Here is a 24,405-nt window from a genome sequence, read left to right as displayed (position 1 = left end):
GAGTAGGCTTATCTAAGAGTACAGCATGCCAAATTGCACATGCCTAGTTGTACAGTCGACCAAAAAAGTTTACGGACCAAGAGGTCTGACAAAAAGCTGAATATCTCCTCAGTCTCAAAACACAGACTGTTATTCCCATTTCCAACCTTTTGTGGCATATGCGAACAACATTTTGATGCACAATTTTAATGGCTGCTTTGAAAGGCTGCTCGTATATTTTGAATTTTCTGAGATCCCGTGGTCCGTAAACTTTTTTGGTCGACTGTACATACCCAGTGACCAAAATGGACATCAAGGATGGCCATCGGAATCACTGGGTGTGTGCAATCAAGGAAGTTCATTGAGGCGTGACGCACACCTACTTTCACCTACCCAGTGGTGCACGTCGGTGTGATCCAGGTTAATGAAAGAGTGCCACATGAGCACATTCCCAGCAACACGAGTGGGCGTGAAACGGATCAACTCGTGAGCATGTACATACGCAGCGCCACGTGACCCAACGTGGCTTGACGATTAGTTTCAGACCTGGTTTCGTCATCACGGCAGCCCGATACACTAACGGTTGGACCATGGACTACCCAGTAACGCAAGTTAGCGGGAAAGCAGTTCGACACACATACAAACAGGCCGACAGATATGCAGCCTCTCTAATGTACGTTGAGTAGTCTAAAAATGCAAATCGCATGAAACAGGACGTCATGGCATATGCTCATTGCGTCCCTTCGTTCAGAACACAGATGGCTTGCTCAAAGGTAGGCATGTCCTTTTATTGAGCTGCCAAGTTGGAGGGACGCTTAACACTACGGCTATTTAGACTTGGAAGTTTAGCCTAGCCTCGCGGGAATGTAACGCGCATGATAACAATGGGTTAGACTTTTAGTTTAATGCGAAGGAGCATCACTGCGTTGCTGGTAGCAGAAAAGGCATTATTACCTCACGTCTTCTTCTGATCACCAGTTTTGTTATTATGCATGAAGGCAATTTTTAATATGTATTTCAACTGGGCCATATCGCTTGCCTAATCACTTTTGATGTTCGCTGCGAAAAACATTTATATAATATGGTGCCTTCCCATTGTAAGGCCAACACTGTTTCTTCTTTCCCTAACCACCGAACATCACCGTCTTCCTGCACAGACTCTCTGTTTGTTCGTTACATTCTCTCTAGCTATCTCAGCGGATCTTCTTACATTCGTTCACGACGCTCATCTTTGTTCCCCTAATTTTCATCACCCATGCAACACATATCTGCTCATCCTGTTGTTCACATCTGATTACTCCAAACAATCATCTCCTGCATCCATTATTCGCACTTCGCCCTAGTCATTCTGGGATGTATCGTTCTGTATGTGTGGTAACCGTAACGCTCTTAGCCTACAGAGAAAGAAATTACCGTCTTATAGGTGACATGTGCAATGTTAAGGTTTGTTTAAATATAAGGAACGGCCACATGATCGGGCACAAACGGACAAGAATTGCAAGAACCACAATTCTTCCGGTGGTCCTGGCACATTCAGGGCTATAGCGAAAACCAGAAAAGCCCGGAGTCGAAGAGCTGTGCCGACAAGAAGTGTTGAACAGGGCCGTTATGAAGAGTCTAATTTACTACCTTCGTAACAGCAAGTGCCTGTTACATAACTAAGTCCGTTAAATATTTGTGGACGATTTAGTGAGGCTTTTCAAAGCACCTTTAAAAATAACTTTTTTTTTTACGATTGAGCAGGTCATGAAGTACCGCTACCTGCTGGAACGCACTCTCGAACGCACCTTGAAGGACCACGGCCAGTGCCTTCACGTGACAGGAAGCCTGACGAGCGCATCGTTCACGGCTTGGGTAACGCAGACGCTAGTCCCTACAGGCGCCATCGAAGACCTCGGCCACATGGTGAAAGGCCTCAAGGAGGCCATGGTTAGCCGACCCGCCCCAGTGCCGGAGCTGAATGTGAGCGACAGCGACGTTGCCAAGTGGACTGTCCACGTAATAGGTGAGCACGCGTTTGGCCATGTAGCGCTTCTTTAGCTGTCAGTCGAGCGCATACTTCGGCATTCGGTTGAAGCATTCAAGATTTGACCGTACTTAATTAGTAGACACATTGCTCTGTCCGACATTCTTCCGTAGCGATAAGTCCTAACTTTCCCTACACCATTTGTTCAACTTAGCTATATGAGATCACATTGTTCTTTTACTGCTTATATTTTCTTCGATAACAGTGTCCTTAGACGTTAGAGGAATAAAAGAAGGGATCGAATGTATGATGAAGAAGTGAGGAAGAGGAAATCCTTGCGGCAGTGTTGGAAGGAAAGGACCCAGCGAATTGCGGATCTGCTAGACGTGTGGGCGGGGCGACGAAAGGGGTAGGCAGCTACCCCTGCTACCGCTGCAGTATTTGACAGAATTTATCTGCGACTCTTGCGCCACCAAACATAAAATTTATCATCATCACAGAGTTTATCGATGAGGAGTATTCTCAAACTTCGACGAATGGCAGCAGTTACGATGAAAGTGACAAGTTGCAACAAGCCTGCAGTACAACTGTCTATGACGATAGTCCAACGTTCTGCATACTTTTCCTGTGCTATCTAGACAAAAGAGGCTCGGGCCGTGGCATACGCTTGTATGCATGTGCTACCTGGACGGTAAGGTCGCTGTAACTAGTAGCACGCAACATATTTGCACAACAGACAGGAGGTCTTCAGCAGGCGATTTTCTAGATGATGCGATGCGGCAGGCCTTAGCTCCCATTGAATTCTACAAAAAAAAAGTGTCATTATATGTGGTTCGACACTATTTTTCAATTCTTTTCGGAAACTCTGGCTTTCTCGGTTCTTGTGGTGCAAGGGACTTTCGCACTGACGTGTTCAGTATTTAAATTCCTGTGAATAGTGGCTTTGATAAAACCATAGGCTTACGATGCAGCCTCAAAATTTACATTTTTTTCGTGGTAATATTTATTTTCTTGAAAGCTTCACAAGAAAACTTAATTTAAAATGGTGCTTTATCTTTCATTCTATAATAAACCCCACTGCAAGATATTGAGTCTTGCTGACAATATCGTATGCCTTCTTTATTGCAGCTGTACTTCAAACACTTTGCCTCTACTCATACCGTTTATCAACATAATTAGAAAACAGCTAGTAAGGATGGAATATTCCTACGTATTACTAGGTATGCACAATGAAACATCTTACAGCGTTATGTTCAATACCGTCAGAGCAGAGGTGAATGCATTCGTTAATTTCACTTTAATGTACTCGAAACGGACACCTACTACCCAGTAATAGGTTCGAAAGCAAAGAGCGTTAAGAACGGGACTACCGGGAAGGGCATAAGACAGCATCATCTGCCAACTGAACGTTTATTTCACGCAAAGCGACCTTCCAACGCTGGAAAAGGTGAAAAACAGAGAGAAGAAACAAAGTAATGTCAGGAAACAAAAATTTAAAAAATCATGAAGTTAAAATAGAAATCCATGCCCAGTGGTCAAGGTTGTTATGTTGTTCGTTCTCTCTTTTCATTTTCTAAATCGAAAAGCCACCTCGCGCGAAATAAACCTTCAGGTGGAAGTCGGCGCTCCGCCTAGTGGCCTTCCCGGTAGTCCCGTTCATAGCGCTGTTTGCTTTCGAACCTATTGCTGGGCAGTAGGTGTCCGTTTCGAGTACATTAAAGTGAAATTAATGAAGGCATTCACCTCTGCTCATATTTGTACATACATACATAAGTTACATACCGATTAGCTCACCAACGCACGGTATTGCATTAGTAGTAACGTCAGGTTCAAACTTGACGAAAAGCGATCGCCCTGACTCCGAGGCAAATGCGCATTTCGTTTGCATCGCCGACTAGCGGTGCCTCGGATATCAGTACTTTCTTCGGAAGTGCAAGAGTTTGCGCTTTTTTTCCGGAGCAGGGCGTCCCCGTACACGCACATCTACCAACGCATAAACACCCAACGTTGTGTCCGTCGGCTACGTCACTGACGTGCTCTCATTTCAGGATCGGAGAGAGCCCTTCCCCAGTCTTCCGCGGTCTCGTCGCTGGCCGCAGCGTCTGCCCCATACGACGACCGCTTCCTGCTGAACGTGGCCCGCGCCAGCAGGGACAACGTTTTGCCCGCCCTCTCCAAACACGAGAGCACGTCGTCTGGCGGCCGCGACGATCCACTGGGCGAGGACGTGGACGCGCGCACCCTGGCGGCGTGGCAGATCCGAGGAACGACGTCGTACGACAGTCGCACCGGGCGACTGTTCGTGCCCGCCGTGTGGCTGTCGAACATCGCGTTCGTACGCGACAGTGCCGTTCCGGCCCTCGACTTCGCCACCTTGGGCGTCCGTCTCCTGGCGGTCTGGATTCGCAGTCAGCTTACAAAGAGACCGCACCTGCGCGAAAATCTCGAGAGCAGCTCAGGGTGCCCCTGGCGCGAGGTCGATACATCTCTAGAGGACGAAAACTCCGACGAAGTCGTGCGAAAGGTCGCCTCTACGGAATGGGCCCTTCGCTTGGCCTTTCTGGCATCCCAACAGCCGTTGCCGAGGAAGGACCTCGCGAGCGGCGTGCTTAGAGATCGAGTCTTCTTCTGGAGGTTTTGCCAGTCTCATTGCGGAGACATTGTTAGCGGCGATGTCTGTGGTATTGCGGTTCGTCGCACACGATCTTTTCGGGACGCCTTCGCGTGTCGCGAATCCGATGCGGCTCTATGCTCACCCTGAAACGTAAGCCGAAGAGAAAGCCGCATTTAATGCCGCTGGCTTTCTGTTTTCTCGTTGTTTCTTCAAATCAAGCATAACGTACGTTTACAGCGTGAAATTATTCAGCACGCTTTCAACGTTATTCTATCCTACTCTACTAAGTGAAGCCATATATGGTGTAATTTTTCGTAACTGCAAGAACTCCTCTCGCCTTTTCGTTGTATAAATGTTTCCATCTGCTTGCACTAGCTTTGGCACGACGAATCCAGCCATGAGCACTACTTGTAATAAACGTATTTTAGTTCCCTCAAGCCTACCCCAAGCAGACCATACGATGCATTTAATCAGAATACCAGAGATGCTTGTTCCGTACGGTTGTATTTGCTTGCTTCGGTCTCCGTGTCCATGCGGGTCCGCGTGTACCTAATGATTCGTTTATATGTATGTTTTGCGAAGAAAAATGGGAATACATATGAATTCGTACCAGTACATATGTATAGAGCTTTAAAGTTTCGTAATATCACCGCAGTGGTGTCCCTTTGACTCGAGGCATCGGGTACCACTGGGTAGGTGAGCAGTGGGTTTCAGGTCTCATTGACACCTTCGCGGTTGCGAAGGTGTCGAAGGCAGACTTCCCGGTTGTTGCCAACGACTTGGACCATGCGCACCGGTGGGATATCATTGTATTCAGTTGTGTACGGGATCGTCAGTTTGGCCCCAGTTGGTCAGGCATAGGCGACGCGTCCCAGTATGGCTGAGGCCCTGATTGTGGTACGGTCGGCAATTCGGGTTAATGGAGAGTGTGGAGCGGAGGAGGAGGATTAGGAGTCCCACTTTTTTTTGTTTTTGCCTCAAGTTTTCAATGATGCTAATTGTTCCTGACGTGAGGCGTGTTTAAAACCGGTAAAAGAGGGGTCGCTTGCTAAAATCGCATGGTAACAAAAACATGGTGTACTCAAATCGTTCATATTGACACGTGTACTTATCTTTATCGGGCGACCACGTTTCGCCGCCTAACAAATGTTATCGCACAGCGCGGGACGCGCCTGCATGTATCCGAAGTTTCTGGAAAGTTATCGATGCTTCTATCCGGCTGCCTGTTGTCGCCGAACCTTCTGTTATCTGATTTCATCGCGTGACGCGAATGGTGTAGAACTTTGTGGAAGGCACGTGGGTCCCAACGATTAGTCTGGAACGTTCGACGACTGCTGTATAAAAGCCGACGCGCTTTACCCGCTGATCAGATTTTCGACGATCGCCGACCGTGTTCGCCGCTATCGTTGTGCTATAAGTGTCGCCTGTTTTTGTGGACACAGGTTGGCTGAATAAAAGTTTTGTCTTTCACAGTATTGCTACTGTGTTCTTCAACGTCACCACCACGTGACAATATCTTTGCAACCGAACTGCCCACGAACCTTACTTGAGTACACGTAGGTTGTCCACAGGAAAGAAACCATTACTCGATCATGCATGTGTCACGTGCGGAGGTGGCAGTGGGTTTCAGCCACATTTGACGTGGTTCGCTCGGCTCCCGCTTTTTGCCAACATTTTCGTATGTTTTTCGAGTGTGTACCCCTAAACTTTCTACATTTTCGGATCCGTGAAGTCAAGAGGAACACGCTGATACCCGACTTTTGTGGGTGGGTGGACTTTTGTGACATTTCTTGCCGTTTTTATTTCGACTACGCCATGACTGTGTGCTGAGCCTAACCGTGTTAGGGTTCGCGAGGCCAGGCATCGCTAGCCCACCTCTTCTCGGCGGAGGCTTTTTCCACGGACTTTGTGATGGAGTGTGAGGTGGAAGGGGAGTTTTTATCCCCTGAGGACTTCACTAAAGACTCAGGGTGGCAGCTCGTTGCCGCCAGACGTTCTTCAAGGAGCACGAGAAACGCGGCCAATGCCAGTGCGGCCGACGTTCAGCATAACACCAGTTCCCACGCTCGGCGTAGCGCCGACCTCGCGGGCATTAAAAGCAAGATAATTCGAGGAGCCAGGATGCCTCCGATGCCCAAGGAAGAGGCAAAGATCGTCGTGCGGCCCAGGGGAGGCCTGTGTATCAGCAAGTGCGGACCTACCGCAGTCGCCGACGCCATATGGCAGGCTGCCGGGCTCGATTCGGCGTCGCGAGACACGGACACAATGTGTCCTAACTTTCAACAAAACATAATGGTGATCAGCACACCAAACAGGGACAACGCTGCACGCTACGTCGGTGTCGAGGGCATCTCCGTCGCCGGTCAACGTTTCGAGGTGAGCGCTTACGAGGCCGCCCCCCACTACACGTGCAAGGGCGTCATCCGAGGCGTCTCCCTTAGCGACGGGCCCGCGGTGATCGACAAAAAACTTGTAAACCCGAGAAATCCCACGGCGCTGGGCGCCAAAAGAATCAAGAACACCGGCACCGTGGTGGTCCTGTTCGAGGGGTACCGAGTGCCAAATTTTGTCACCTACGGCGGCACTATTGTCAGGTGCACTTTATTTCGCAAGCAAATGGACGTGTGTTATAGCTGCGGCAGGCTCGGGCACCGCTCCGACGTCTGCCCTTCGCCGAACGACGCCATCTGCAGAGGATGCGGAGAAGCAAACCCCGACGCCCAGCATAGCTGCGATCCCAAATGCAAGCTGTGCGGTGGCGACCACCTTACCGCCGCCAAGGAGTGCAAGCGACGATTTCAGACGCCATATCTCGTCAGACGCAGACGGGGGGAACGCTCCCGCGCCCTCAACGCCGAACATTTCCCGCCCATGGAAGGCGCGAATCAAGCCCGGCAAGCATCGCGTGAACGCCAACACGGTCGCAGCCGCTCCCGGTCCAGGGGGAGATCCAGGTCTCGTGGCCGCTCCAGGGGTCACATCAGGAGCCGCTCCGCCTCCAGGGCCAGGTCGATGTCAAGATCCCGAGTCCGATCCAGATCCAGATCCGGTTCCAGGGGCGGCCCGGGTTGCAGAACCCAGCCAGCATCTGGACCTCAGCCCGCCTCCACATATTTGGGGAAGCAGCCGACCCTCCTTTGGGCCGATCTGGCACGTCCCAAGCCCGGTGCCAATGTAGAAGCTGTTCAGGCACCTCGTAACGACCAACGCCCAGAGCGAGCTAGGGACGCGGAAGTCACTCGCTTACGCAAAGAGAACGACGATCTCAAGAGCACGATCAAGAGGCTAGTTAACGAAATGGCAGAGATTCGGAAACTCGTTTCGAATGTGTCGGATAACGGTGCGCCAGGCAGGGCCACAGAGACTCCTATCCCAGCCCCAGTAGACGGTACTGCGACGTCCACCAAACGCAGAGCAGTAGTAAAACAAACAGGTGAATCGGGAGCGTTGTCCGCAGAAGTCAGCGAGATTAAGCAAACTCTCATTGGGCTGGCAGATGGCCTCAGACAGGTCACTGCTAGCGTCAGTTGTCTCACCGATAACGTTCGTCAAATTCAGGTTGCACTCGGAGACCCCAACAGGGGCCTCGGAGCTCTCACTGATCGCATAGATGCCATTGAGGCGCGAATGGCTTCATCCGCCTCCGTCGTCCAACCGCTCACCGTTCCCGCCATACTAAAGGAAGCTAGACTTCAATATCCAACCAGGGCGGTGACAGGAGGCCCCAGTCTTTGCACAGCCCTAACTGCCCCATTAGGTGGTAGTCCATCCGTTCCGCCATAATGGATAGGTCCAAAGAGAGTTTTCGCATTTGGCAATGGAACTGCAGGGGGTATTCTAACAAAAAAGCCCCTCTGCAGCAGTTCTTCAGGTCTTTCGCTGTCAAACCTCAAATCATTGCTCTCCAGGAAACATTAGTCTCCGCCGCCTCGCTCCAGGGCTACAGGGCCGTGTCGGGCCTGCCCGGGGGGCGAGGGATTTGCACCTTGATTGATAAAAGGCTGACTCATCTCACCCACGACCTCAAGCTGGCAAGTGGTAGAATTGAATACGTCATGGTTGAGATCCTGCTCAACGTACCACAGCAGAATCACCGCAGAAACAGCGTATTCGTCCTCAATATCTACAGCAGCCCCAGGGACTCGCGCCAGCAGTTCAAGACCATCCTCAAGAAAGCGACCGACTTGGCCGGCCCTCGACCCTTAGTCGTCGTCGGTGACTTCAATGCACCGTACGGCATCTGGGGTTACGTCTACGACACTACCAAGGGGCGCAACCTGTGGCAAGACGCCAACGAGATGGACCTCACTCTGGTCACTGACAAGAATTTTCCTACGCGCATCGGCAACTCCGTCACCCGGGACTCGACACCCGACCTCGCGTTCGTCAGGAACGTTGAGGACGTGGGCTGGGAGAACACCGCCATGGAATTCGGCAGCGACCACTACATTCTCGAGACCAACTTCAAGGTGTCTCGGAGTAGGATCAAGGAATTCACGTTCATCGATTGGGACCGCTTTCGCAAGATTCGCGAAGAACCCGGCAAAGACAGGGCACCCGCCACCCTCGAAGAATGGTGCGAAGGCGTCCGGAACGACGCTTCCGCGGCTACCAAGAAAGTAGAAACCGATCTCGACGTCGAGCGGATGGACAGCAGACTTGCCCACCTGATCGAGGCCAAAAACGCCCTGCTCCGCCGATGGAAGGGCCAAAGGCTCAATCGCAGACTCCGAAAAAAGATCTCAGAGCTCAACAAGGTCATCGATGAACACTGCAAGGCGCTATGCCAGCAGCAGTGGGACGAGCTCTGCGAATCCGTCGACGGACAGATGCGCAACGGCAAATCCTGGGGTATGCTGAAGCACCTTCTCGACGAAACCGGTTCAAAGTCAAATCAGCGGCATACGTTGGCCCGGGCCCTTCACGAAGCCACCAGGTCTCACACGGTTGATGAGCTCGTCTCAAAACTCGTACAGAAGTACTTGCCCGTCTGTCGCGATGGAGATCCAGTGACCCAACTCCCGGACTACCGAGGCCCTCCACGCCCCGAGCTCGACGAAGACTTCTCCGTTGCCGAGGTCAGACAGGCCATCTTCGCACTCAACCGCAAGTCTGCGCCTGGTCCAGACGGAGTCACCAACAGAATGTTGAGAAACCTCGAGGACACGTCGATCGTCTTCCTGACCGACAAAATCAACGAGTGCTGGAATAGCGGCGTTGTTCCTGCAGAGTGGAAGATGGCCTGTACGGTGCTCATTCCCAAGCCCGGCAAGGCCCCGAACATCGAGAACCTCAGGCCGATTTCTCTAACCTCCTGCGTCGGCAAGGTCATGGAGCGCGTCGTCCTCAACAGGGTCAACGGGTACCTCGAAGACAACGAGGTTTACACCTACAACATGATCGGCTTCCGCGCCGGACTCTCGACGCAGGATGCAATGAAGCTAATAAAGCATCAGATTGTGGATGGCCGTTCCAGAGACGTCAAGGCTTTGCTCGGTCTGGACCTCGAGAAAGCTTTCGACAACGTGCTCCACAGCTTCATCGTAAAGACCATTTCAGACCTGGGTCTCGGTTACAGATTCCATAGCTACGTCAGCTCTTTCCTAACGGACAGGAAGGCCAAGCTTCGCATTGGGGACTTCCGCTCCAACGATGTGCCCCTCGGAGGGCGGGGCACTCCTCAGGGCGCCGTCATCTCACCCACCCTGTTCAACATCTGTATGATTGGTCTTTCCGAGAGGTTGGCACGCGTAGAGGGCGTCAAGCACACCATATACGCCGACGACATCACCTTATGGTGCCCCGGCGGCTGCGAGGGCAGAGTCGAAGAATCCATGCAGGAGGCGATCGATGTGATCGAGGAGTATCTCCGCCCCACCGGACTTCGATGCTCCCCCGCCAAGTCGGAGCTTCTGCTTTACAGGAAAGAGAAGGGAGGCAGACCCAAAGATTGGAAGCCAGTTTCCGAAAGCAGCATCAGTCTTCGTACTTGTGACGGGGGGGTGATACCCAGGGTCGACGTTATTCGGGTCCTCGGCATGTTTATCGAATTCAACGGCGGGAACGGAACAGCTCTCCGCAAGATCATCGCAAAGACGGACAACGCTTTCCGCCTCGTTCGCAGAATAGCAAACCGGCACCGAGGAATGAAGGAAAACAATCTCCTCAGGCTTATCAATGCCTTCGTGCTATGTCACTTTACGTACACAATTTCTATGCACAACTGGCTCAGAGCGGAGCGAGACAAGCTCAACGCTCTCATCCGCAAAGTGGTCAAGAGGGCTCTCGGGCTACCCATCAGGACCCATACCGAGGATCTCCTCAAGCTGGGGGTGCATAACACTGCCGAGGAGATTGCCGAGGCCCAAGAACGTGCGCAACTCACTCGCCTGAGCACCACAGCGGCAGGTAAACACATCCTCGAAGAGTTGGGTTACCACCCTGCGGGATTCCCGATGGTCAGCACCCCTATCCCTAGGTGCATTCGAGACAAGTTCGAAGTGGCCCCTGTGCCCCGAAACGTCCATCCCGTCCATAACGAGGGCAGACGCAAGGCCAGAGCAGCAGCCATCCTCAAACAGATAAAGCAACGAGACATTAGAGCAAGCTTCGTCGACGCCGCGGAGTACAGCGATGGGAAGACCTTTGCCATCGTTGTGGTCGACTCCAGCGGCAAGATTTCTAATTGCGCCTCCATTCGCACTTCAGACCCCGGAGTCGCCGAGCAAGCCGCCATCGCCCTCGCCCTGCTAGACGGTCGTGGGTCCGAGATATATAGCGATTCCAAAACGGCAGTTAGGGCTTTTCAGAAGGGTTGCATCGCCAAGCAAGCTGCTCGTCTTCTTAGCAACTCGAATCGATATGCTCTCACGCATCATTCAATCCACTGGTTTCCAGCTCACGTAGGGTCGGTCGAGGGTGCTCCCCAGAACCTGAATGAGTCTGCTCACGAGGCTGCGCGTGACCTCACCGACCGCGCTTCCTCTGCAAGAAGCACCGACTCCCCTCCTCCCTACGGCCACAGGGATGCTCCCGCTACTCATAACGAGATTATTAAATTCTTCTACATGTCTAGAAGGGTCTTTCCTCCCCCTCACCCCAGGTTGAATAGGGCGCAAGCCGTTTCTCTTAGGCTTCTGCAGACTAGTACGTATCCGTGTCTGTCCGTTCTCCACGAGGCTTACCCGGACGTGTATCGCGACGACGCCTGCCCCTCCTGCGGGCAGACCTCTACTCTAGCGCACATGCTGTGGGAGTGCGGGTCGACATACCCTAAGTTCATCAAGGAGGAGTGGGACTCGCTTCTGCGTAGCCCCGCTCTGGAACAGCAAATCCTGGCTGTCCAGCGTGCCCGCGACCGGGCCGGTGGGCTAGACCTGCCGGTCCCGACGTGGGACTAGCCGGGTGCGCGACGAGTTCGCGTCCTCGCCGGACCTACAATAAATGTTTCTTCACTCACTCACGTGCACAGATGGTGCCGCTGTTTCATCACGCATAACACAATCGGACTTCAATTTAGCATTTCGTTCAACGTTCAGTTAAGGCATAGCATTTGTCGATCCGAGCAGCAGCGTCGCATTTGAGAGTGCGCGCATCTCAGACGTGGTAAATATATTCCATCAAACTCGAACCTGCGCCCATCAGGAATTGGAAGGCCGAAATGCGGGAAATATTTTGCTGAAGCTTGGATTTTACTCGGTTATGGGGAGCCTGAGTTCGACACGCCGGCTTTCAATATAGCCTAAAGCAACTCGAGCAGCAGGACCTAACGGTTCGACAAACCCAACCTAACCTCTTGTATGTCCGCTCTTATGGAAACCCACGCCTTTCCTGCAGCTATCGCCGCGGAATTTGCGGTCTGACACCCGAACAAAGGAAAGAATTGCGCCCGCGAACTTCGGCCATACTTGCTACAAAGCCTTGTTGTTTGATTCTGCATCCCGAACGTACTCTTCAAAGCGGCCGCTAGGTGGCTGTCAGTGGGGGCGTCTATACAGGCAGTGCACTACGCGTATAGGCAATCCGCAGACTTTTCAAGCCTGACGGGCTTAAGGCCATAATCCAGGCACACATCCGGCCACAAGCATTTCGTTAACGTTGATATACTACATTTCGAGAGTTGACAATTTCTTGCTCCCACCGTTGTCGTCTGCTATAACATCCCATTTATGTGCACAGTTGGATGAGTGGCTTCTCTCATTATTCAAGCGGTGGCGCCGGCTTCGATACGCGGTTCCGAGAAATCCCTATAGGCTTTCAAATACGACGACCACATGTCCGTACAGCGAAGCTTTCTTTGCGATCCCAGGCCGTGGCTGCTGCAGGGCTCTCCAGCCGTCTTGATGAATGCTTCACAAAGTAGAGCATTCGTACAACGAGTCGGCTTATATAGATATATTTAATCTGTACTACCCTTCTGTACTATACTTACTTCAAGGGAATTTCCCACGTCTCAATAATTTATCTCGTCATATTCGAGTGCTGATTGCCAAGTTATCGGTTGTTCACGAAACGTTCTCTCAAGTCTCTAAATATTTTAAGGCAGTTTGTCGCGTGAGTATCATGGCCATGCACGCTTATATCTCCTTCCGTTTCTCTACCGCGGGTGCGCTTTAAAACCACGGCGCTGCAATTATGCTTCAGAAACTTTCCTTCTTTCTTCTCCTCCCTTAACTCTTAGATCCCATAGATGAGATGAATATATATATATATATATATATATATATATATATATATATATATATATATATATATATATATATATATATATATATATATATATATATTGTAAGGAAGAAGAAGTGCGCCGTGCAGAGCTCCGCAGCCGGATCGCCAATGCCTCTGAAGTGGGGCTCGGGCTAGACGCTGTTCCTGGTGTGACTGGCTAAGCCTACGCTGTTGCGTCTTCTTGTCCGCGTTCATCGTGCCGTCCACAGCGTGTCGTAGTTCTTTGCCATAATATATATATATATATATATATATATATATATATATATATATATATATATATATATATATATATAGAGAGAGAGAGAGAGAGAGAGAGAGAGAGAGAGAATTATCAGTCATAGCACTCGTAGTACAGCCTTCTGGGCCGTTCTCTTTTCGAAAGTAGTCTTATTAGGGTTATTATAATTAAACGAAGGTATTTCGCCCTCGTGAGCAGCAGTCCTTGATATTGTTACTCGGGCTACCTTCCCACGCTAAGCGTGCCGCGCTCGCCTAGCACGTGCTCAAGCTTTTCCTAGGGTGCTATGCAGGATGCGTCGAGTTTGGCGAAACTCGGGATCTTCACGAGCTCTGGCGACACCCCAAGATGAAAGCACGAATGGTACCGAGACACAGTTTATCTTTCGACAAGCCTCCAGTTTCATTGGTTTATCTAGATTCACTCTGGCTGGCTATCGTTCCTTGGGCGTTGCCTTCTGGGCGGTCGACAAACTGGGGCTCACGTGATCATACCGTCGGTGCATGGTCGTGCCTTCTTTCACTTGTTTGTCGTTCCACCGAGTGCATTACATGCAGAAGCAAGTTGTAAAACAAATGCATTTAGTACAATATTATTAGTTACTTTAACGTGGTTTAGAAGCATTTTGAAGCTTACGAGATGTGCACTGAATGCGTCTTAGACTAATTTGTAATTTAGTACGCTTCGCATTATACCACGAGGGAGCGCTGTAGTGGCGTCATCACATCCATTCACCGGGCAAGCATGGCGGCTAAGCATCAGAGAGGCCCAGTGTAAACAAACCCGTACAACGAGCTTGCAGTGCGCGACGTAGTGATCAGGCTCGACGAAGGCCACTATTTCTTGGATAGTTCTGTTCCTCCGTGGGCAATCTTCCCGTGCACCCGGTAAGACTGCCAATAGCTTCGGCGATTTTACAGATCGCAACGCGCACCTACTGTTCACGGCGAAGTGCTGAAGAAACAACTTGTCCGGTGCTGCTTCTGCAAGTGCGCTGAGTTCCTCCACTCTGCGTGACTGCGAGCGTCACGAACATTACATAGTGTGGGCAAAAGGTAGACATCCTATATAGCTACGATGCGACGAGGTGGTACCGACGATGGATCTCGCTACCAACACAGTGAAGGAGACTTCGACAAACTGCAGATAAGTATATTTCTACTGTTTCATATTTAGCATAATAAGAGTGCACGGATTAAGTCACTTTCGTAGTAACGAACTGAATGTCCAGCAGTTTAAAGAAGGCAGTGGGAACCAATGAGTGTTCGTGCTTTTACGTGCAAGTGGGCCCGCGAAAATATGGAATAGATGAAGGTAACCTTCACTAACTTGGTGAGGCAACAGAAATTCATGAGTGACATTAAGCTAGAAAATTTATGGAAGAGTATCTTTATCCAAGTGAAATATCAATAGCAAGTACTGATATAAAGCAGGAAACTTATACAAAAATTTCATGGGTTGAACAGCACATGGAAGGCATTACCGAATCGTGATCGCCACGTTACCGATATCCTTGAAAAAAGTCTAGAATCATTGCATTCCACCGGTTATGCAATATGGGACATAAACCTGGAGGTTAACAAAGAAACTTGAGATGTCAAGGACTGTGTAGAAAGCGAAGTAACAAAAATTGTTGCAGATAGCATTAAGGCAGGAAGACAGTGGCGTAGTAAACCGTGGCAACTGATATGCTAGTTGAGATTAAAAAAGAAAGGAATCGGCAGGCAGGCCATGCACGTATTCGATCACTTGTTGCCAATTCATATCAGGTGATTACATAAGCATTACAGAATGAATGTCAAGGAGAGAGAACTACAGCCAAGGATGGTAGAAAATTGCGTAATGGGACAAGAATATGATGTTTGTAGGCATAGGATGCAATCAGCTCGTATAAGACGGGATTGTAGGGTGAGGCATTTGTTTTGCAGCGAACAAAAATAGGTTTGTGGTGCTGACAGTAGAGACTCGTGAAGGTGCAGGGCCACCTCAGCTGCTGGCACACTAATCAACATGACAATTGGCTCTGAAAAAGAAAACCCCAGTTTTGAAAAATAAAGCAATGTTGTCCCAACGCATTGTTTTACTAAGCATACTACACTAGAGGCTTCCACATTTAAGGGCACTTAGTACTAATAGTGCAACGAGCATTTTTCTTTGTAAATAATGGTTTGTATGTGGCTGATTCATTCCAATACACTTTTTTGCAGCAAAACATTCTGCTGCTGGAGCCACTCAACCGCCTGGTGGCAGTAGGCGAGCGCCAGGCACGTGCTCTTGAGAGTGTGGCAAAGGTCCAGAGGGCTGCTCCGCAACAGTAGTATCGGTGACCTCACAGCTGTCCTGTCGAGCCCACAGAAGGCACCTTATAAAGGAGCTTTCAGTTTAATATGTTGTTTATTATTCAAGAACATGAATAAAATTATTGCAGTAAACATTGTGCTGTGCATATTAGGAGACTTATAACATGCACTTTGTGTCCCTTCAAAATAGGCAAAAACGTAAGACAACCTGTGCCACTCTTGGACCATGTAAATAAAAAAATACACTAATGCAGCATACACGTCATCATGCTGTTTGTTCTTTCTATGTGCAAGAATACAGTGCGTGTTCATTAGCCACAAGATGAATGGTGTGTGTAATTCACAATGAAGAAAGGAAACAGCAGGAGCTTAATAATGCTGTCACCTATAGACTGTGCATATGACTGCAACACTCCCCGATTCAAATGTGCCATTACATGCATGTTCAATACCACATATTCTTTAACATTGTCTTATAATTGCATGTACCATATTTCACACATCTTAAGCCCTTGCATAGCACACTTCTGATGTATCCATTTCATAGGCCAAATAATTGTACACTTTTTCCTTTTGTGTTGTATGAAAAGCAGCATCCTTTACAGTCGGATAAAACTTCAGAAGACAGGAGAGGCCCCACCCAGATGACCAAAGCGCAGCAGCCGATTGCCTACACGTCTAAAGAAATAGTCCCTCTCCAATGAGCAATATTAGTCTGTCTGGCGGCACAATATCAGTCTCGAGTGCGTGCCCATTGGTGCAGGCTTGTGTTCACCTGCCTTAAAGTGCAGATTCCGCAGTCTCCTAAAGTTGTATCCGACTATAGAAACACGTAATGCCTTGCACCAGTTGCATAGACTTCTGCAATTTGATAGCACACAATGATCAGGAGCAGAAATCTATAAAGGCATCCAAGCAAAGCTGGCTGACCACACTTCCATTATGAGGGGCTGAAAAAGGTCTCGCCAAATATTCCCATGACGTCCTGGAAAAAGAGGTGGTGCTTGGCACTTCGTTAGAATCAAAAACAGATTACACTGAATGTTGTGTAGCACGTCAAAACAAATTGAGCTTGGTTATTTGCACAGCATGTAATGGGAGGTCGAGCTTCACTTAGGAAACAAACTGCTCTGTCCAGTACAATTTTGAGGCCGGTATGGCACCTATTATGGCACCGGTATGGCACCTATTATGTCAACAGTGTCTATATACAAATTACACTTTTCACAGGCCATTAATTTCACCATTATTTTTGTGTGATGGTTCTTTCAATCAGCGCTTGTATTACATGAGCAGTTGGATTTGAAAGCAAAGCTTTGTTTGCAAACCTTCCGACTTCCATAAGTGTGTGGCAAGGCACTGGCATGTTGTCGAATAGCTCACGCTTCCTCAGTCCTGCACCAAAGAAGCCCAATGCTCTATTTTAAGTTGGATCGCACAACAATTCAACGGCACACAAATAAGTGTAACACACACAGCAAAGCATTCTGCTGTGTGTATTTCTCTTTGTGTCCCGTCGAATTGTTGTGCAATTAAACTTCAACCTTCTATACCAATACACCGTCTTCAACCTCACCAATGCACTAGTTATTAGGCCACAATGGTGCACATCTTTGAAATTTCCCAACACAAATTAGTTCTCCGAAAAATCACAAATGTTAAATTTTGCAGCACAGCTGTATGTATGAACGTGCCATATTCTTTACCACTAAACTCACAGGAATCAAAGAGGCAAGCATTAACCAGCCTTGCTGCTGCCGTTACCATTATCATCATGACACCAATGGAAAGACAGTGCCACGTTTCAGAAAGGGAGTGCTGGAGCGAAAGGTGTGACAGCGAGGGCTTACAATAAAAATAACAGTTACGAGACATGTTCAATGCCAATATATGCTGCATGTCGCTCAGCCTACTTTGGCAATGCGGCAAGTGTTTACTCGTTTGGGCATATCACGTTTTGTGTAATCGTTGCTCTAAACCTGCACAAATGGTCTATTTGCTCAGCAAGTTTTATTTTTATCATGGTAGGTTAAAGACCCACTTTTCATTGGCATCTGCACCACATTTCTCCCGATATGTAATAATGCCTTGGTGGTTCATGACATCTGCACGTACAGAGAGTTCTGCAGAGTATCGAATGTGCATTGTTCTAATGCTTAAGAATTAGAGCCCCATTATGATACGAAAATATACAATTTATCCATCCAGAATAACGCCGCCCCCCCCCAAAAAAAAAGAAGATGCACTGAACCTCTGGCACATGCATCGACAGTGAACAGAGCAAACAATCTGAAGTATTTTCTTCATGCAAGCCAACACACTAAGATTCTCAATGCATTTTCATTTCGCCACAAATGCATAGGCACAACCGGCTTGGCGCAACATCCACATCTCGCGCTGCAACAAATTGTGCAATGCCTCGCTGTTTCATAGTGCGGCCGATAGATTACGCATGACCAAAATTCAGCATTGTGCATACTTAGTAACTTCACCAATGAAGAACCCCAAGTTGTTTATGAGATTAGGATTCATAGGTTACTTCACACAATTAGTGATATCCATTTATCTATTTATACTTAACCCCTTTCCCAAGAAAGTGAGCCATTTGGAAGGCACCTTGACAGATAAGTAGAACAATCGACAAAAAGTGATCAACCAGCGAAAAAGTCTGTTAATCACAGTAACGCTGACATTGAAGGCGCCTTAATTCCTACGTACGTTCCGTCGACACACCCGACTACGTTCGTAATGTTCCCACGAAGTGGGAAGCATTCTTTTATATATGTCCGCTCCGCCGCAGTATTCTGGAAAGCTAGCCACCGCTTACGCACTGCCGCATCGATAAGCGCGTCATACACATCTCTGACACAGTGGCTAACAGTAGTTTGATGGCGTCCGATGTAACGCTCGGCGCCGACGCTTCCCTGAAAACTCTCAGTCCCGTAGAAACGGAGGGCACAGATGACTTGCTCTACGACGGTGAGCGAATGAAGCCCGCCACGCTGTCTCCGCAGACGAGAGTCTTCGCCTAGCTCGTCACACAGCCAGCACACTGATGTCTTCGACAGGCGAAAATGACGCTGAAACTCCCCGTCGGTCATGCAGGTGAACGGGTCCGGACGGTCATACTGACGCTTGCTGCCGCTGGATGCAATGAAACAGGCTGCTGCTGCCGCCGCCATGTTCCCGAGTTGAACTCGGAGGGGGTTTCGCGATGTACGAGTTTAGCACGAGTTCGCCTGTCAATCAAAACCAGAGGTCACGCCCCGCGCGAGGCATGTAACTATTGCGCGCGCACCCACTACAGTTGGGCCACGCCCAACTTATCTTCCGGCAACAGCGACGCGGTGTCGAGCTGAGAGGCATCAACAATCTTGACCGCCGACATAAAACACGCACAACGCACTGTCATCGGTGATGTACTGAGCACCACTATCGAAAACAAAGCGTTGACTGTCGCTGGCATACATCCTCTCGGGCTGAGATGGCCGCACAACACGGTTTCACTGCCTGCATTGCGGCGCGTAGCGCACAGTAAATAATTATCGGCACGTCACTGTAGGTGCTTGCAAGGCGTCGAGGCGTCGAGGGGGACGACGATGCTGAGAAGTGTTTATTGCAGCAGTCGTTTCAGATGGCTGCTCTGTCATCGGTGATGAAACGGAGCCACAACGTCGTGAACACGATCAGCGTCCGAGAATCGCTCGCTCTTCTAGGCCCAGTGCAATGGCATTTCTTCATCACAAGCACTGCGCACTCAACAGTTCCAACACCTCTCTCCGTTCGAAATCTGATTTCATAAATGCACACAAGAGCCCTCACCTGCCAAAATGCGAGTGCTGCGGTGTCGTTACGATATCCATCTGCGATCGCTGCTGGCTCCAGCAGAGGTAATCCGCAAGCACCTTCGACTGCACAACACACTCATATACTGCGTACATGCGCTCAGAGGCGCCTTCACCTGGCAAGCGATGACAAGCGATGAATTCTGTCGCTGGGGAAGCACGTACGTTTCGCAATGTATCGCAGAGGCTTCGCGCACAAAGATAAACTGGTACATTTTCACTGAACTGCGTCACTACGCACTCTAAAATAACATACCGCCATTTTACAGCGACAGCTGTTGTGTCGTTTTTAGTCGGTAAAGCGGGGGCCGTAAAGCCTAGTGAAGCGCCTGCGATGAACAGCCGTACCGCGGCGCTGCGTTTCTATTCTCCTAATAGAGAAAGAGTGGCCATGACCCTCCATGGATCATGACCGACTTTATTGAGAATAGCACTGCAGCGCCCCTAGGTGACTTATCACCGTATGAACGCCCTCGTGCGTGCGACCCGCTTCAATGTACCGCTTCTAAGCTTTCGCCTCCCTGTCGCCACTCACGGCAAGAAGTGCAAAATTTAATAATTTGCTCGATCTCCGTTTGTCATCACAAATTTCTAGCATTGAAAACGAAAAACAGATACCTAAAGAAATAAAAATGTGCGTTATTTTATTTGTCGTATTTTAACGTATTCGTTTGAGTGAAAGTGTAGGTGCAAGAATGCGCCGCATGTACCCCGTTCGCATTCGATGGAGGATAGATAGATAGCACCCGAAAGATGAGGCACGCCCTTGACGCGCCCGGGAAAGGCGTGGCAAACGGCTCACGGCAAGTGTGCTGACAGACAGCGGGGCAGTCACGGTATCGCTAAGTTGCGATAATCCGTTGATAACAATACGCGGCGCTGGCGCGTTTCGTTGTGCAGCCTTCTGCGCTTGAAACGTGGAAGCAGCGTGCCGCGCAGGGTGCGCTCATGTTGTCATACGCGACTTCTTGTCTACATATTTTTTTGCCTGCACCTTCGGCCTGTTCCGCGCTATCTCCGTTCACTGACTGCCGTCGAGCAAACTCGGGCAAAACTCGGGTGAACGAGAAACTCGACGCATCCTGCATAGCACCCCTAGTCTCTAAAGCCGCTCGAGTTCGCTCTTATCCATGGGTGGCCATTTTTCCAGGAAAGTATGCTTTCCAACCAATCGACCATCGCGGACAACATCAGTCTCCACGTAAGTATGAGGCTCTGGACAGGAGCTATGGCGCTTCAAAGTAACCTGGGGCTTGACGGACCAACGACTGAACTATCTTTCCGGGCAACATCCAAGGGTCACGAGTTAAAATCACCTGTTCTCTTCCTTTTTTCCCCCCTTTCTAATATGTATTTTCTTTTAGTTTATCACTGTGCGGGGACCCTCCTAAAAAAGAATTTCCTCTTTATGTATGGCCACACATGTGCATGTCAGAAACACCAGGTTCTCTAGTTGAGTGCCATCCGTGCTGTATAACCGAGCTCAGATTGGTCCATCTTGACTGATCAAATAAGGCACCACTGTAGGTTAAATGAGGCATACAACTCCTCCGGGGGTGGTAGAGTATCCGCCTCGCGCACAAGAGGACCGTGGTTGGAATCCCGGTGCCGCGCAATTCTCCAACGAAAAAAAAAAACAAAAAACCGTGTGTTGAGAAAATTGCACAAACAGGCCTGGAGCGCGGCCTGATCCCGGTGACCAGAACCCGTAGCGCACTGTCTCACCAGAGCAGGATTGGCCACCCTGGTGCAGTACTTGGCCACAACCTCCTATATGAATACAACAATCAAACCCCGGCCCTCAGTCCCCAGCAGCCGCGAAGCAACTGACCACGGCGGCGGTCAGATCTGTCACGCCGCAGAGGGTGCTAAGAATCCCTGGCTCCGGACAGGGCACCATTGGAAACTGAACCTGGCAACGTTTAACGTTAGAACGTTATGTAGTGAGGCGAGTATAGCAGTGTTATTGGAGGAATTAGAGGATAGTAAATGGGATATAATAGGGATCTGTCAGGTTAGGAGGACAAAAGAAGCATATACAGTGCTAAAAAGCGGGCACGTACAGTGCTACCGGGGCTTAGCGGAGAGACGAGAACTAGGAGTCCGATTCCTGATTAATAAGGATATAGCTGGTAACATACAGGATTTCTATAGCATTAACGAGAGGGTGGCACGTCTTGTTGTGAAACTTAATAAGAGGTACAAATTGAAGGTAGTAAAGGTCTACGCCCCTATATCCAGTCATGATGACCAGGAAGTCGAAAGCTTTTATGAAGACGTGGAATCGGCGATGGGTAAAGTGAAAACAAAATACACTATACTCATGGGTGACTTCAATACCAGGGTAGGCAAGAAGCAGGCTGGAGACAAGTCAGCGGGGGAATATGGCATAGGCTCTAGGAATAGCAGGGGAGAGTAATTAGTAGAGTTTGCAGAACAGAATAATATGCGGATAATGAATACCTTTTTCCGCAAGCGGGTTAGCCGAAAGTGGACGTGGAGGAGCCCGAACGGTGAGACTAGAAATGAAATGGACTTCATACTCTGGCATCATACAATATGTAGACATGCTCGGCAAGGTGCGCTGCAGTGACCATAGGATGGCAAGAACTCGAATTAGCCTAGACTTGAGAAGGAATAGGCAACAATCAGAGGTATGCGTTAAGAGACAAAGCAGGCAATATCGTTACTATTATGGATGAGATAGTTCAAGTGGCTTAGGAGCTCTGTAGATATTTATACAGTACCAGTAACACCCACGACGATAATGTGAGAGAGAATAGTCTAGAGGAACTTTAAATCCCACAAGTAACGCCGGAAGAAGTAAAGAACGCTTTGGGAGCTATGCAAAGGCGGAAGGCAGCTGGGGAGGATAAGGTAACAGCAGATTTGTTGAAGGATGATGAGCACATTGTTCTAGAAAAACTGGCCAACCTGTATACACAATGCCTCATGATCTCGAACGTACCGGAATCTTGGAAGAACGCTAACATAATCCTAATCCATAAGAAAGGGGACGCCAAAGACTTGAAAAATTATAGACCGATCAGCTTACTGTCCGTTTCCCACAAAGTATTTACTAAGGTAATTGCAAATAGAATCAGGAACAGCTTAGCCTTCTGTCAACCAAAGGACCAGGCAGGATTCCGTAAAGGCTACTCAACAATAGACGACATTCACACTATCAATCAGGTGATATAGAAATGTGCGGAATATAATCAACCCTTATATATCGCTTTCATTGATTACGAAAAAGCGTTTGATTCAGTCGAAACCTCAGCAGTCATGGAGGCATTACGGAATCAGGGCGTAGATGTAAAATACTGGACCGATAGTGGCTCCACAGCCACCGTAGTCCTCCAAAAAGGAAGCAACAAAATCCCAATAAAGAAAGGCGTCAGACAGGGAGATACAATCTCTCCTATGCTATTCACAGCATGTTTACAGTAGGTATTCAGAGACCTGGAGTGGGATGAATTGGGGATAAAAGTTAATTGAGAATACCTTAGTAACTTGCGATTCCCTGATGATATTGCCTTGCTTAGCAACTCAGGGGACCAATTGCAATGAATGCTCACTGACCTGGAGGGGCAAAGCAGAAGGGAGGGTCTAAAATTAATCTCCAGCAAACTAAAGTTATGTTTAACAGTCTCGGAAGAGAACAGCAGTTTACGATAGGTAGCGAGGCACTGCAAGTGGTAAGGGAATACATCTACTTAGGGCAGGTACTGACCACGGATCGGCATCATGAGACTGAAATAACCGGAAGAATAAGAGCGGGCTTGGGTGCGTTTGGCAGGCATTCTCAAAACATGAACAGCAGGTTGCCACTATCCCTCAAGAGATCAGTGTATAATAGCTGTGTCTTACCAGTACTCACGTATGGGGCAGAAACCAGGAGGCTTACGAAAAGGGTTCTGCTGTAATTGAGGACGACACAACGAGCTATGGAAAGAAGAATGATGGGTGTAACGTTAAGGGATAAGAAAAGAGCAGATTGGGTGAGGGAACAAACGCGGGTAAATGACATCTTAGTTGAAATCAAGAAAAAGAAATGGGCATGGGCCGGACATGTAATGAGGAGGGAAGATAACCGGTGGTCATTAAGGGTTACGGACTGGATTCCAAGGGAAGGGAAGCGTAGCAAGGGGCGGCAGAAATTTAGGTGGGCGGATGACATTAAGACGTTTGCAGGAACAACATGGCCACAATTAATACATGACCGGGGTAGTTGGAGAAGTATGGGAGAGGCCTTTGCCGTGCAGGGGGCGTAACCAGGCTGATGATAATGATGATGATTTAGACATGTGAACGAACTTTTCTACTGTACTTAAGCGGCACAATATACGAGGACACCTCAGTGCAGTTTTCGCAAGTTCTTTTTGAATAAAGCGTTAAACTTTTCGCTTACGCACTCTCCACCTTTGCATGCGATATTGTCCTCTATGCTAGACCAACGCGGCTACATATTCAGCAAGAGGATCTGTTTTTCCTTGATAGCTTCGAAAGCCTGTGTATATACCTTAAAGTATCATTCCATTAAAATTTTTCTTGCCAGCTCAGTGCTTCCAACTTGTTTTCGCTCTTTCCCCTCACGATATGCGGTCTTGCCAAACAGTTGCAGTAATATTTTTCTTGCGATAGCAATGAATGTGGACGTTCCAGACGCACTGCCGCGGGCGTTGGCGTCGCCGTGAGGTTTCGTGTAAGGTCCACATGCGATACGGTCGCAG

The 24,405-nt window shown here is 49.0% G+C and overlaps 1 protein-coding gene across 1 annotated transcript in view; it reads left to right on the top strand.

The window, feature by feature from the left end:
* LOC135898319 (uncharacterized) overlaps positions 1-6,001 on the top strand; it is a 31,114-nt gene extending 25,113 nt beyond the window's left edge. Inside the window, exons 8-9 of the mRNA XM_065427204.2 lie at positions 1,723-1,984; positions 3,994-6,001. Coding sequence (XP_065283276.1) covers positions 1,723-1,984; positions 3,994-4,706 — 975 coding nt within the window. The 3' untranslated portion in view covers positions 4,707-6,001. The remainder of the gene's footprint in view (positions 1-1,722; positions 1,985-3,993) is intronic.
* Positions 6,002-24,405: the final 18,404 nt, after the last annotated feature.

The sequence above is a fragment of the Dermacentor albipictus genome, chromosome 10, assembly GCF_038994185.2.
Source record: "Dermacentor albipictus isolate Rhodes 1998 colony chromosome 10, USDA_Dalb.pri_finalv2, whole genome shotgun sequence".
NCBI lineage: Eukaryota > Metazoa > Arthropoda > Arachnida > Ixodida > Ixodidae > Dermacentor > Dermacentor albipictus.
The sequence above is the reverse complement of the archived record's forward strand: the minus strand, read 5'-3'. Positions and strand labels throughout refer to the sequence as shown.